This window comes from Labeo rohita, chromosome 23 (assembly GCF_022985175.1).
Source record: "Labeo rohita strain BAU-BD-2019 chromosome 23, IGBB_LRoh.1.0, whole genome shotgun sequence".
Classification (NCBI taxonomy): domain Eukaryota; kingdom Metazoa; phylum Chordata; class Actinopteri; order Cypriniformes; family Cyprinidae; genus Labeo; species Labeo rohita.
In genome coordinates this window covers 11501477-11515225 of record NC_066891.1, presented here as the reverse complement: position 1 = coordinate 11515225, position 13749 = coordinate 11501477, and the positions used below count along the sequence as shown (strand labels likewise).

General features: G+C 37.9%; 1 protein-coding gene across 1 annotated transcript in view; it reads right to left on the bottom strand.

Annotated features, from left to right (window-relative positions):
- camta1a (calmodulin binding transcription activator 1a) overlaps positions 1-13749 on the bottom strand; it is a 409862-nt gene that overhangs the window by 236026 nt on the left and 160087 nt on the right. The window contains 1 exon segment of the mRNA XM_051096020.1: positions 1815-1882. Within this exon segment, the coding sequence (XP_050951977.1) occupies positions 1815-1882 (68 nt within the window).

The following is a 13749-nucleotide window of genomic DNA, read 5'->3' as shown; positions in this document are numbered from 1 at the left end:
TTTATTATTATTATTATTATTATTATTATTGTTTTGCATTTTTAACAGATTTGTGCCCCAAGTTTATATATATATAAATATATATATATATACACACACACACATATATATTTTTATATATTTTTTTATGACAACTATGCAGAGTTTTCAACCAATGAGATAACTGTAATCGCCAGCTGACAAAATGTTGAATATTACTTATCATAGACATATTACTGTTTATTTTTTATTTTTTAATTTTATATTATTATTTAAGTTTTTAATTTATTTTATGTATTTTTGCACACTGTGCCATTTTTAATGTATTTGACCAATGTTTTTTTTTTTTTTTTTTTTTTTTTTTTTTTTTTTTTGCGCTGAAGGTGAACTAAACCAAAATATATAATCAGCTATATATAATATATATCAACTATGTGGAACAGAATTTTCAACCAATGAGATCACTGTGGACAGGGCTACAAGGACCAGCTGACAAATGTTGCATATTACATATCATTATTTCTTTTAATTTTTTAATTTTTAATTTAATTTTATTTTATTTGTCTGCACACTCTGCAATTTTTAAAAGTCTCATCAGTGTAAAGTGTCCCAAGATTTAATTTTTTTTTTTAGACTGAAAGTGAAGTTATCCAAAATATGCAATCAGCTATATTTTATATATAACAACTATGTGGAACAGAATTTTCAACCAATGAGATCACTGTGGGCGGGGTTACAAGGACCAGCTGACGTACATATTTATTTATTTATTTAATGCACACTGTGCCATTTTTAACATTTTTGACCCGAAGTCTCATCAATGTAAAATGTTTTTTCTCATTAGATTATGTAATTCAAGAAAACAATTACTGGAGGTATTTTAAAAACAAATGAATACTGATGTAAAAATACTTCAACATATGTAAAAGTAAAATATTATAAATACTTTTTTTCCCCGCTCTACATTACAATAATGAAAATTTCTTTCTGCATTTTTTTAAAATTTGATTTTACAGTGTAACACATTTTAGACATGTTCTTGACAGGTTTGATTATTTATGAATTAGTTTACACATTAAAGTAACAGTACAAATTCATGCTGTCCCAGGCCAAACAGCCAGCATGGCCACAGCGGCAACCTATTTCCCCATCTAACTCCTAGCCATCTGCATCAGCAGTATCATTGATGCTGGATAAGTGCCACTCCATTACACCTCAAATCCACCACTGTTGGCCTGGCTTCCAGCCAATCAAGTGTATAGTCAGTCTATTTAAAAATACACAAATCCTACTCTTGTGGGGTTTGGGAACATGTAGATTCACCAAAGCTGCTTCAGACCCCAAGGCTTGTTATCAGCCATAAACCGAGATGACAGATTGATTCAGGTGCGTGCGCGCATAAGCGTGGCGTGCTCACTTTTCCCTCTTCAATGTCAGTCAACACCTACCATCTACTTCGGAGCAGCTAGACAGCTTTCAGCTCACACCTTCATTTATTAGAGGACGTTTAATTTGCTGTTAGATATGAACACATTACCATCGCGCTCGCAAAAGAAATGAGAGCAGAGCATTGAGCTAAGAGCTCTGCTAATAGGCTATTTGCAGTTATTAGTCCACATTAATAATCCATTACCTGTCAGGCTAACTCCTAAAAGAAGTAAACCTTTTGAAACTGCCATCAATGTCCACCAATATCAAACACCCAACTTTTAAGTTAGCGGAGATCCTCAAGTGGGCCGTCGAGGGAATCTCCAGCTAATGGCTTCATTTGAGCATCACGCCGATAAAACCTGAAAGAGATTTCTGACGGTTGAATGACTGATAGGTATTCTTACCTTGTTTTAGGGGATGTTGTCAACCATTCCTCATGCTTTTCAAATGTTATCAAGTATGCTGCAATTTCCTGTCAAACGGAAGACAGAAAGACAGGTAGGCGTTACTGTTAGAGAATATCAACTGCTTTTTAACGTGCGCATTAATAAACTGAAATGAATGGATTGTAAAGTGCACTCAGAAATAAACATGCATTAAGCTTAGAACAAGCATTTCAAATGTCGAAGAAATCAAGAACAGCACTGCGGAAATTGCGTTCAGCAAATTTTGTGAAAGCAGTTGCATTGTCTGAAGCTCACATTATATTACATTAAGACGTGAATGACATGAAAACCTCCTTTACTCTGGCTTTTTGATTGCTGTAACAAAAGAGAAATCATTTCTTGGGACGCACAACAAGCATGACAGTAGATGATGCGATTTCTGGTACCGATGTTAACCCAGTCATCACTGTCACCCAACAAAAGAGACAAGTGGATGAGTGAAATGTATCCCATCATTCCTTCCCAAAGCTAATCATGGGAAATGAAAGCAGACCGAGTACTGACAAGCAACCTCATGATTACCTGTGACAGCCAGCCATTCATTTCAGACTGAGGGCATTTGTCATACAAAGACAGCAGGAAATGCGGAGGGACACAAATGATGTTATCAAAAAGGAGTCCAATTATTTACTGATCTTAACGCATTGTTCTGGATAAATGAAGATGAAATGGAATAAACAGCCTTAAGAAAAGCGTTGAGTTCAAGAGCATTTGTGATGAGCAATGTTTTCTTGAAACTAGTTTCTGGCAGTTTTAATTTAATGTTACATGCAGATTAATCACAGCGTACAAGTTATCTACTTTAACTTCATTACAAGTCAAAACTCAAAAGGCTTTTCATTGAAATCACTTCAATAGCGGCTTACCCCCCCACCCCAAAAAAACGGTCAATCAATAAGCTTACTTTCTAGAACATTACGTCAAGCAGTCTGCATAATGTGAATCCATCACACTACAATCAATTTCAATATTCTGAGCTTGACAAGGTTTTATTTACTAACCTAATTACGCACTGTAAGCCTATCAATAATAGCCCAAATTCTACTCGATTCCTAACAACCAATGGTATTCGGTTGCCCTTAGGAGGTGTAATATATATTTATAGTCAGTAAGTCTATGCTTTAATCCTGTCACAGTTGGCAGTAGAGCCATCCCTCGAGGTACCAGGGTGCCAAGACTGGCAGTGCCCACACAGAAAACGCAAGAGCTGGCGATGGCCTGCAGGTGCTGTCTGAGAGATAGCGTTGTTCTGATTAACGTTCTGCCCTCCTGTCATCAGGGCCAGAGGGAAAGAGACAAGGACGAGAGGAAGAAGCTGTGGAATATGACCATGGAGAAGAGGAAGAGAACCTCTTCATAATGAAAAAAAAAAAAAAACACTCTCACACATATACACACTTGTCTGGTTTGCCAAACTGAAAATGCTACAGATGAGTTACTATGTTTTATTTTTCATAAGCTATAAACAAGATCTTCTCAAATATGAACCAAGTTTTGCAGCACTTAACTCTTGTGCTAATTAAAAAAGAGAAAACTTTATCTCACTAAACGCTCATTTAAAAGAGTTAATGTGTCCGGTTAAGAAAATAAAATAAGTCTTTGGTTCATGGTGCTAATTTACTGCAGTGCTTGTGAGTAATGTTTGTTTTACAAGCCAGAAAGATAGCTGGGGGCGAAACTCCTTCATTGACCTTGAGGCCCATTTGAGATTCTTCTTCTTTATCGTTTTCCCATTAAAAGTCAACATGCCGACCTCAGAGCTGGGGGGATGAGACGAGAGGCCCGGTCCGGTAAATAAAAGGCAAACGTCGGCATCCCCCACCCACTCCCCGAACAGATGTCGAGGATTATTCCAACCCCCCCGATCAGCCATAAAGGTGCAATAACCTTACGGCAAAAAAGCGAAAAACAAAAAAACAAAAACAAGCAAAGAGCCATTAAACAGCTGCGAGAGACAAAGTTTGTGCTGTGTTATAATGAGCGGCTAGTTCTCTGTTAAAATTATTTGGTGCAGTTGTCAAGATGGTGCATCAAAGTCTGGCCAGCAGCTGTCAATCAGCCATTGATGGTTAGTCCTTCAAATGCTCTTTAAAACTTAGGTCAGTGATGTATGAGTGTCCATGATAAAGAAAAGAATAAATATTTAAAAAAATGTATTCCTGTTGGTTTCAGATGGTTTTGAAAAACCCATTTCAAGTAAAGTTTCAAATTAAAGTGTTCCAATATGTTTATATATCCACCTATATATAATATTTTGAAAATATTGGAAAACATACAGTATTTACTCACCACCAGGCCCATGTATATGACTTTCTTCAGCCAAAGAAAAATTAAGGTTTTGGAGGAAGACATTTCAGGAATTTTCTCCATCGAATGCAAGTAAACAAGGCTCAACGTAGATCATTTTTGACACTCCAAAATCTATATTTAGGCAGCTTCAAAGTAATCCACAAAACTCCAGCCAACCTATATATGGTTCTTCTCTAGTGAAACGATTAGTCATTTTCAGAAAAAAATAAGAAGTTATATACTTCTCCAGCTCAATTTAGTTCACAACCTCTTGTGTGACATATTGTATGCACCTTGCATTACCTTTTCCATTAAAGGTTGCACTAAGCAATATTTGAAAAACGCTTTTGACCACTGTGTCGGACCGAGTCCCGAAACGCACTCATAGCCAATCAGCAGTAAGGGGCATGCCTTGTAATAATAGAGAGAAGAGAGCACTCAATTTAAATGCACAGGACGGATATTATCAGATCGACTATAGAGAGAGAGAATTGGAAGATTAAAAAAAAAAAGGAAAATATCAGAGGAACAAAACGTGTAAAAAGAAGGGTTACAATCAGGCAAGTGGTGGGACCCACGTAAATATCAGAGCAGCTTTCTGGTGCTGGAGAAAACTCGAATGGGAAGGCCTGGAATCAGACACAGAGGTTGTGTTGTTTCATCTTGATAGGTGAGTAACGTTGATTTTGCATTGTTTTACACCACTTATCTGTGTTGGCTTTTGTTTGAATATGCTTGTGTGCCATCTTTGCTTGTTTCCACGATCAGTCGTCATGCCAGGGCTGTGTACTTAAGTGTGGGGCGGAGATATCAGATATCAGATATCAGGCAAGGTCCTGTTGGGGTATGGTGTTTGTTTTGGTGCTTTCATATATCAACATCGTTTGGCAAAAATCACTTAGTGCACCTTTAAGGGGCAATATTTGCCCCCTGGAACTGATGGCATTTTTTACAGGGGCATTTTTTACATTTGTAAGGGCAATTTTTATAATTACTGTATTAGTATAAAAACCATTCTATGTTGTCTTTAATGTCAAATACTTAAATTTTAAACTGCTGTCAATAACAATAGACTGTTTAAAATTGTATCTAAATTATACATGTAAAAAACAGCAGCTCATAGGGCTGCAATATTCAGACAAAAATCATTGTTGTAGATCATTGCTCTTTATATTATAATAATGATTATTACTATCAATTTAGAAAACAATATAAAACGTTACTGTTTCGTTTTGGGAACACACGTTACAATCTGATTCATTTTCACATTTCAGTTTAATCACGACAGCCTTAATACGTTGTTTAATTGTGCAATGCATTTTTTGCTTCTTTATCTTGAATTTATGGGGCATTTTTGCCATAAGCCCTTGTTAATTTCTGACCCTGCCGTATATATGAACCACCCCACAAGCAGAACATTTGTCAAGATTTCTAAGATTAGAATGTTAAATTAGAATAGTGCCTGTGACCCTTTAAAACTACCATAAACTTTTTGTGTTTTACAATAAAAAATCTGTTTTCTTTTTTTCATTTATTTATTTCTTTTTTTGTTTAGTTTCATGTTAGTTTTAGTTCTACAGTGAACCCTGTTCACTTGCATCACATAGAGAAAAACCTGGAATGTTTTCCTCCAAAGCCTTAATTTCTCTTCGACTGAAGAAAGAACGTCATATACATCTTGGATGGCCTGGGGCTGAGTAAATAATCAGGAAATTTTCATTTTCGGGCAAACTATTCTTTAAATCTCATATGGTGTGGTGACATGATATTTATATAATCTAAAACTTTAATGTGTGTGTGTATGTGTGTGTATATATATATATATATATATACACACACATACACACACACATTAAAGTTTTAGATTATATAAATATATATATACACACACATACACACACACATTAAAGTTTTAGATTATATAAATATCATGTCACCACAGCACATGAAATTTAAAGAATATATATATATATATATATATATATATATATATATATCATGTCACCACACTACATGAGATTTATAAGAGTTACAGTTTTATTTTATTAAAATATTTAATAAGATTATGCCTTATATAATTAAATACATATTTAATTATAATACCATGTTTCTAAATTTTAATTAAGAAAAGTCAAAACACATAGGTGGAATTGTATTCTTGAATAAATTGAAAGATCTTGAACAAGAAAAAAAAACTCACATCATTGACCCACTTACCACATGAATAAGTCAAAAGGTAGCAAAAAACCTTAATAAACCAAAAACAATGTGCCACAGAGCTGTCTGTACATGCGCGTGACATCTCTGCACCATATTCCGGCATTACTACAAAGGAGAAGAGGACCTTGACATTGGAGAGTCTGTAAAATCCATGTATCAGGAGCTTACATCAGAAAAGCTGATTACTGAGAACCGTGTCTACCTGCACCTGTTTAAAATGCTCTTAATATGCTAAATGGTGTCACCTCTACAAGGTGAACTAGCACACATGAAACACCGCCGCCTTTTTTCCCATGTCCTCTCCTGTTTCTGTCTCCATCTGAGGGCAATGCGTAAACGAGAACCTCCGATAGGCACATCTCTGATTCAATTTTTAAAACGCCTCCCTGATAGGATACTAGACAACAACGGCTTCAATTTTCACTCAAACTGTCATTGTCGACGGCAGCCAAAGCAAGAGGGCCTTTTGTGAATATAAGGAAACGTCTGGCAATTTAAAATAAAATATGACACGCATATTTCCCTTGCTTTGTTTTTGGGGTGGAAAATTGACACAATAACAGCGTAATGCAAGCAAACACAATTTCGCCCAATCCTTCCATCCTTTTTAAATCGAGAGGAGACAGAGAAGCAGCTCTGATAAATGCAATTCCCATCACATTTCTCTCGCAAGATGCTGCTTGTATTGGCAGACATTTGATGAGGTGTTTGTTCCAGCAGTAGTATCCGTGTCCCTGGCTGACCCTCGACGCGTGCGTTTGTCGTCTCTACCTTTTGCTTTTGACGCTTAGATTGATGTGGGTAAGGAGAGCCGTTGAAAGCTTCAAAATTTGCAGTTTGAAGTGACAGGCTGATCACTTGAAACAACGATAGACGTTCCATTAAAAGCGGAGATCGGCATCTCTCTGGCATTATCCCAGCACCCATCAGACACTTGCCTCTAAACACCATCCATAACGCATCTCCCTGTTCCCATGAGCCATTGAGCAATCGAGACTAAAAAGCTCATAGACATTCCCAGGGGAACGAACTCCTCTACTTGAATACTAATACTCCATTAAGTCTAACTGTCTTCAGGACTGTTTAATTTAAAGGTCCCGATGTCTCTTTTGAGTCTGAAACAAAAAAGTGACTTGATCAAATGGATTCATCATTCGCAGCGTGAGTTTTCATGGGTTGCGCATATGTCAACCTCATTCTTTCAACCCACACTGTTTTCCACTAGCACTCCTAGACTTCAGTGTAAAAGAGTTCTATACTAAAACACACTTTCAAGCTTTCTGCAGCGTTCCACTCTGTTATAAAGGCACAAATAAGTCCCAGATATAGTGGAGTAAGTAAATGGGTTACAGAAGGCCTTTACAGTATAAGATAAATGTTCTTGAGAAATAGATGCGAGCACACAGGATATTTGCTTACTTTATATAGAACTGTTTAAAATGATGATGCTTTCATTAGATTGAATAGTGAATAAAGTCAATTCATGTACATTGGGGTCCAAACTTCTGAGACTAAATTGAAAATCTGGAATTCAAACTGTAATTTAAACAAAGGATGCTGAAAATAAAAATATTTCAAAACCATAAATGAGATTTTGAAACTCAGCTTAATTTTTCAAATTTCATCTGTAATTATTATAAACATTGTATTAAATCAGAAAAACCCAAAAACACTTTTGACACTTTACATGTTAAAATCCTCAAACTTTTGGTGGAATGCTTGGTGTCACACAGTATATGATTCTGACCTTGTTCTACACTTGAGAGCAGGAAGTCTGTGCGGGAGGGGAAGATGGATATGAGGGATTGGGGGGCGGGATGAGCCTCTCAACCGATTCTATTCCCCATGATACCTTGTTCTCACTGGAAAGTGAGGTCATCTGATATTTCCTGCAGGGCAACCCATGAAACTGACCTGGCCAGGGCAGGGTGCAAATGGATTTGAGGGAAACCGGGGGAGAGGATTGAACTACCAAGGCATCCCTTAGGGCGAATTGAAATGCAATTAGACATAGAAGAGAGTGATACGCAGGGAGGGACAGTTGAGGAGGAAACAGGGAGATGAGAGGATAAATGAACGAGAGTGGGAGAGGTGTGAGGGTATAACAGACGAACGAGAGTCAGCGGGGATGAGAAAAGGTCAAGGACTTGAGAAAAAGCTGTGGAGCTCTGCATCTCTCACACAGCTCATTAAAAACAAGCACATCATTGTAAGGTGGTTTACACACTTCAGGAGAGCGTGCATTAAATGGAAGAAATGGATAGGGTTCATCCTGACCTGTTATCAGACACGCTGGAAACTCCTTTCATATCGAAAAGCTACAGTTTACACTGCCACAACCAACTCCAGCATTGACAAAAAACAGCATCGACAGTTGTTGGATTTTCTTGGATCAGCACGTTAAGCCTGTTGGTGTTTGTTGGGGCAGAATGAAAATAACCGTTATATTTCAACACCTCTCAACATTCTAATGTTGCAATCACATAATGTTGGAATTATCATAATAATCAGCTTCCGATTAGCAAAAACCACCAACAACTTCAAAATCAAACGGTAAGTTAGAAACTCAGTTCATGAATGGAAATGAGCCGTTTTATGCATTACTTTCCGATGATTATTTTTCCACTACAAACTGTTACTGAGAATTTAAATGCAGGCTGAAATAAAAGCTTATTTTTAATCGAATCAAATTAAAAAAAAAAAATGCTGGATAAGATGATCATTTTATTAAATGCAATAGCTATTAAATCATAAGCACAAAAAAATACTAAGGTATTATGACATTCCTCTTAATTTTTCAATTAAACAACTGGTAACCATTGCAAATATTGTATTAAAAAAAAAAAACATATATAGATATATAGATAAATAGATACAAATATTTCCACCTGTGAATGTTTTTTAAAAAAATAAAATAAATGATATATATCAGGGGTGGCGAACTCCGGTCCTGGAGAGCCGCAGCCCTGCAGAGTTCAGCTCCAACCCTAATTAAAACGTACCTGCCTGTTGCTTTCAAGTAACCCTTCAGACCTTGATTAGCTTGTTCAGGTGCATTTGATTAGGGTTGAAGCAAAACTATGCAGGGCTGCGGCTCTCCAGGACCGATGTTCACCACCCCTGATATATATCATATACAAATATTTAAAATCACACTATATGAAAAAGCACAAAAATGACATTTTGCAGCTATCAACAGCGATTTCACTCCAGCCTCATTCCATTCATTTCAGCCTTTTGAATTCTGGGGATGTTCAGCCATCTTAGCAGTCCAGCAATTCCTACACAATGTGAACTCAGTCTATTGTCAAATTTTTGAAGTGCTGTCATTTGTTAAGATAACCTACAGTTCAGAAGATCATGACAGTCGAACAAGTATCTATCAAGTATTTGAGCAGAACAAAACATTCTGTGCTTAAAATGAAAAGTTTTCAAACACTGAGGAATTGAAATTTATAAAGTTACTTAACAACTTTAACAACCAACCATTAAAGCTACAGATACAGTTGAAAGTAAAAGACAATGGGAGAGTAAGTTTGAAAATATTTAAGAGGAATGTGAGTTCAGACAGAAAGCCACAGAGGGGAAATGAGGAGCGAGTAAGAGGAGAGAGCAAACAACAAAAGCACTCTGACTCCTGACAGCTGCGCTTGGCATCTGCTGGCATGGTGTGGTGCTGTTCTACGAGTCCCTGAGCAGGGTTAAAAAGCTTTGCTTTCCAGTCAACCACCTATTAATCCCCGCATGCAGCCTCCTTGAGCAGCCCAAATGAGAAGCAGGAATGGCACTCGCAGCCGAATCGGCGTTATAGCCCCTCTGCGCACACCCCGCCACGGCCATTCAATACTCATGATGCTCGGTGCCGCGCCCCCTTCCAAAGCTTTTGGCCACCAACCTGCCGACTCAACAGAAAGCAGTGGGACGTGGCGTACCCTGTAAACAGGTCTGTAGGACGTGCAGAACCCTGTCAGCAAGCTCTGAATACATCTGGTCAGGATGGAATCCATTTACTGCACACAGGCAACCGTCTCTGCTCATTTGAAAGTCTCTTGAAGGCCCTTTGCCCTTTCCCATAATATGCTTTTAAAGGGTGTGGGCAGATCATATCTCTTTCCCAGCACTGGTCAGACAGACAGCCAGTCTTAACCGCCCAACAGCCTACATTATACATACAGTTGGGCCGAGATCAATTCCGAATTGATCCAGAATAGCTTAGATGTTTTCCAGCTGGTGGTCAGTGTTTGGCTTGGCATGCTGATTCGCCTGCGGTGTACCTCTCAGGTCCTAGACACTTCGAGGCCTCTCGAAACAAATTATCCCCATCTCACAGCACTGAATCCTCCCCATCAGGGGCTGAGTGAGTGGCTGAGCTCCAGCCGTTCTGTCTAGGCCTTCTGTTTCCACAGCGCAGCCTCTGCGAGTAGAGGAGGAGGATGTATTGTGGGAGGGAAGTGTTCGCACTTAGCGAGATTGTTTTGCTGCTAGTGCCAGGTCCCACTGCATGGGATAGAAATGAAACTGCTCTTTGAGGAGATGTCATCATTTTAGAGAAGAAAAAAAGTGGAGATGGTAAGCGTCACCTCCCCTCATAACAACTCCCCTCGACAGCTCAGCCTTGGCTATGCATCCCAAGGTCTGTGTAAGAAAAGTATGTGACGGGACAAGCAATGCTTTCGTCTGCCACAACAATAGGTCGTCTTTGAATGATCTTTCTCAGCAAATATCAATATATGTGATTAAGATTAATTTGATTACATGCTATGCTAATTGATCTGAACACATGCTAATTAAATCAGCATAGCATTTATTTTTAATCCATTGACACACCTAATAATTACATTTGCTAAGAGAAACATCTGCTAAGAAAGGAATACAGAAGGTGAAAAATACATTGTTTTTGCTTTACTGTGTAAATAAATCCACAACTGTCATATGTAAATAAAGAAAACACCACAGTTGTGTAGCATTCAGAATTGAAAGGATGAAAGAGAGAATGATAGAAGGGATAAAAGATAAAATGACAGAAAAAACAGACAGATAGAACGACAGAACGATAGATAGATAGATATAGACAAAACGATAAACAGAACGATAGACAGACAGATAGAATAACAGATTGTATAACTTTGAGTGATCAACAGAACAATCGACTAATAGAACGATAGACAGGACGACAGACAGAACGACAGACAGAATGATAGAACAATAGATAAAATGTTAAATAGAATGACAGATAAAACAATAGAACGACAGACAGACAGATAGATAGAGTAACAGATTGTATAACAGAGCGATCAACAGAACAATCGATTGAGAGACGCTAGACAGATAGAACGATAGAACGACAGAACGATAGATAGATAGATAGATAGATAGAATAGAATTGTATAACAGATAGAATTGTATAACAGAGCGATTGATAGAACAATCGATTGATAGAACGATAGACAGAACGATAGAACAATAGATAAAACGTTAAATAGAATGATAGATAAAATGATAGAATGATGAAACAATAAAACGATAGATAGATAGATAGATAGATAGATAGATAGAGACAGATAGATAGACAGATAGATAGAACAAAGAACAATAGATAGATAGATAGATAGATAGATAGATAGATAGATAGATAGATAGATAGATAGATAGATAGATAGATAGATAGATAGATAGATAGATAGATAGATAGATAGAACAAAGAACAATAAATAGATAGAATAACAGATTGTACAACAGAGCGGTCGACAGAACAATCAATTGATAGAACAATAGACAGAACGATAGAACAACAGAACGATAGAACGATAGAGCGATAGATAGAATAACAGATTGTACAACCAAGTGATAGACAGAACAATCGATTGATAGAACAATAGACAGAATGGTAGAACAATAGATAGAAAGATAGAACGATAGATAAAACAATAGAATGATAGAATGATAGATAGATAGATGACAGAACGACAGATCAAACAACAGATTGAACAGCAGATCAAGGGATTGACTGACAGAATAATAGATAGATCTACGTGTAGGATGTGAGACAATTCAATTAAAATTCTAAATTATGTATTTAAAATGAGCCCAACCCTGTATAGAACTATAACTAGGGTTTAATGTTCTGGCATCACACACTTCAGGGTCTGCATGATAAATCCCTCCAATTCAAATTTCATGTGGTCGGAATGAAGGAAGAGGGGAAGTTAAGTATGCCCTCTGCCACTTGCCTTGGGCACCAAAGCTCAGATGCACATCCTCTGCCTTATCCTGCTTTTTCATGGATGTGGGGGAGGATTAAGCAGTTCTTCGGTTGGGACACAATAGGATACTCTATTCCCTCATGTGGCGATGAAGAGGCTCATTTGTAAATGTCGGCCATTCGCTCCCACTCTCACTAGCTCCATGGGGAGCAGCCAGGTTCACTTCCCAGAGTCCTGCGGCGCTCTCCTCCAATCTGCCCTCTCGTGTCCGTGCTTGGAGCCTTCTTTATCATCTATACAGCAGGACACCTCGCCTCTCCAGCTTCCCATAAGCCACCATCCGCCCCAGCAAGGGGATAAGAGCGATGCCTTCATTACCACATACAGGACGGCCCTTCTGCCATGGCTGAACAGTGAAGTACTGGGATCTTTCTCTGGACAGCTGTTTTTTTTTTTTTCAAATAGGATATCAATATGCATTGAGAAAAAAGCTGATGTATATTTACTACATAACATCATCCTAATGTTATGTCCTTACTTAAACTGCCAGTCAAACCTTGAGTGATTTAATAGCGGTGACAGCGCCATTCCAAGTGTGAGACAGACTCATTTTGGGGGGATCATGGGTGGAGTGGGAATTAGAGTAAGAAGTGAGTCTAATGCAGTGTCACTGAGTCTCATTGACGAGAGTCCCTATGGCGCACCTGATGTGTGAGAAAATAGGGCGAGAGACACAGACGCCACGAAGCCCTGGCAGACCTGATCATTCACACGACTCTCACAAAGCCCTGCTTTAACCACTAACAGACTCCACACTTGAACTAGTGCTTGACTTGAGACATAATCATGAGGATTTCTGATGACTTGACCAAGGAAATGGGTACTTGAGACTACAGATAACAGATATTCCAACAACAGCTTAGTGATTTATCAAAAAGACAGGCATGCAATTAGCCTAGACCTATACAACCAGCTAAATAACGCTATCTGTCATATTAGAAATATGTAAAGTTATTCGCTGTGCTGTAGCAAGTTACCTGTCTTGGATAGTTCATTATTTTACAAATCTGCAGACATAGCTTTAAATCCATGGATATTCAGAAATACATATTTGTATGGTAGTTGGTAATTGCTTGCCTCTAAACCACCGTACTGTCACTCTGTGTTCAGGACGAAGAAGT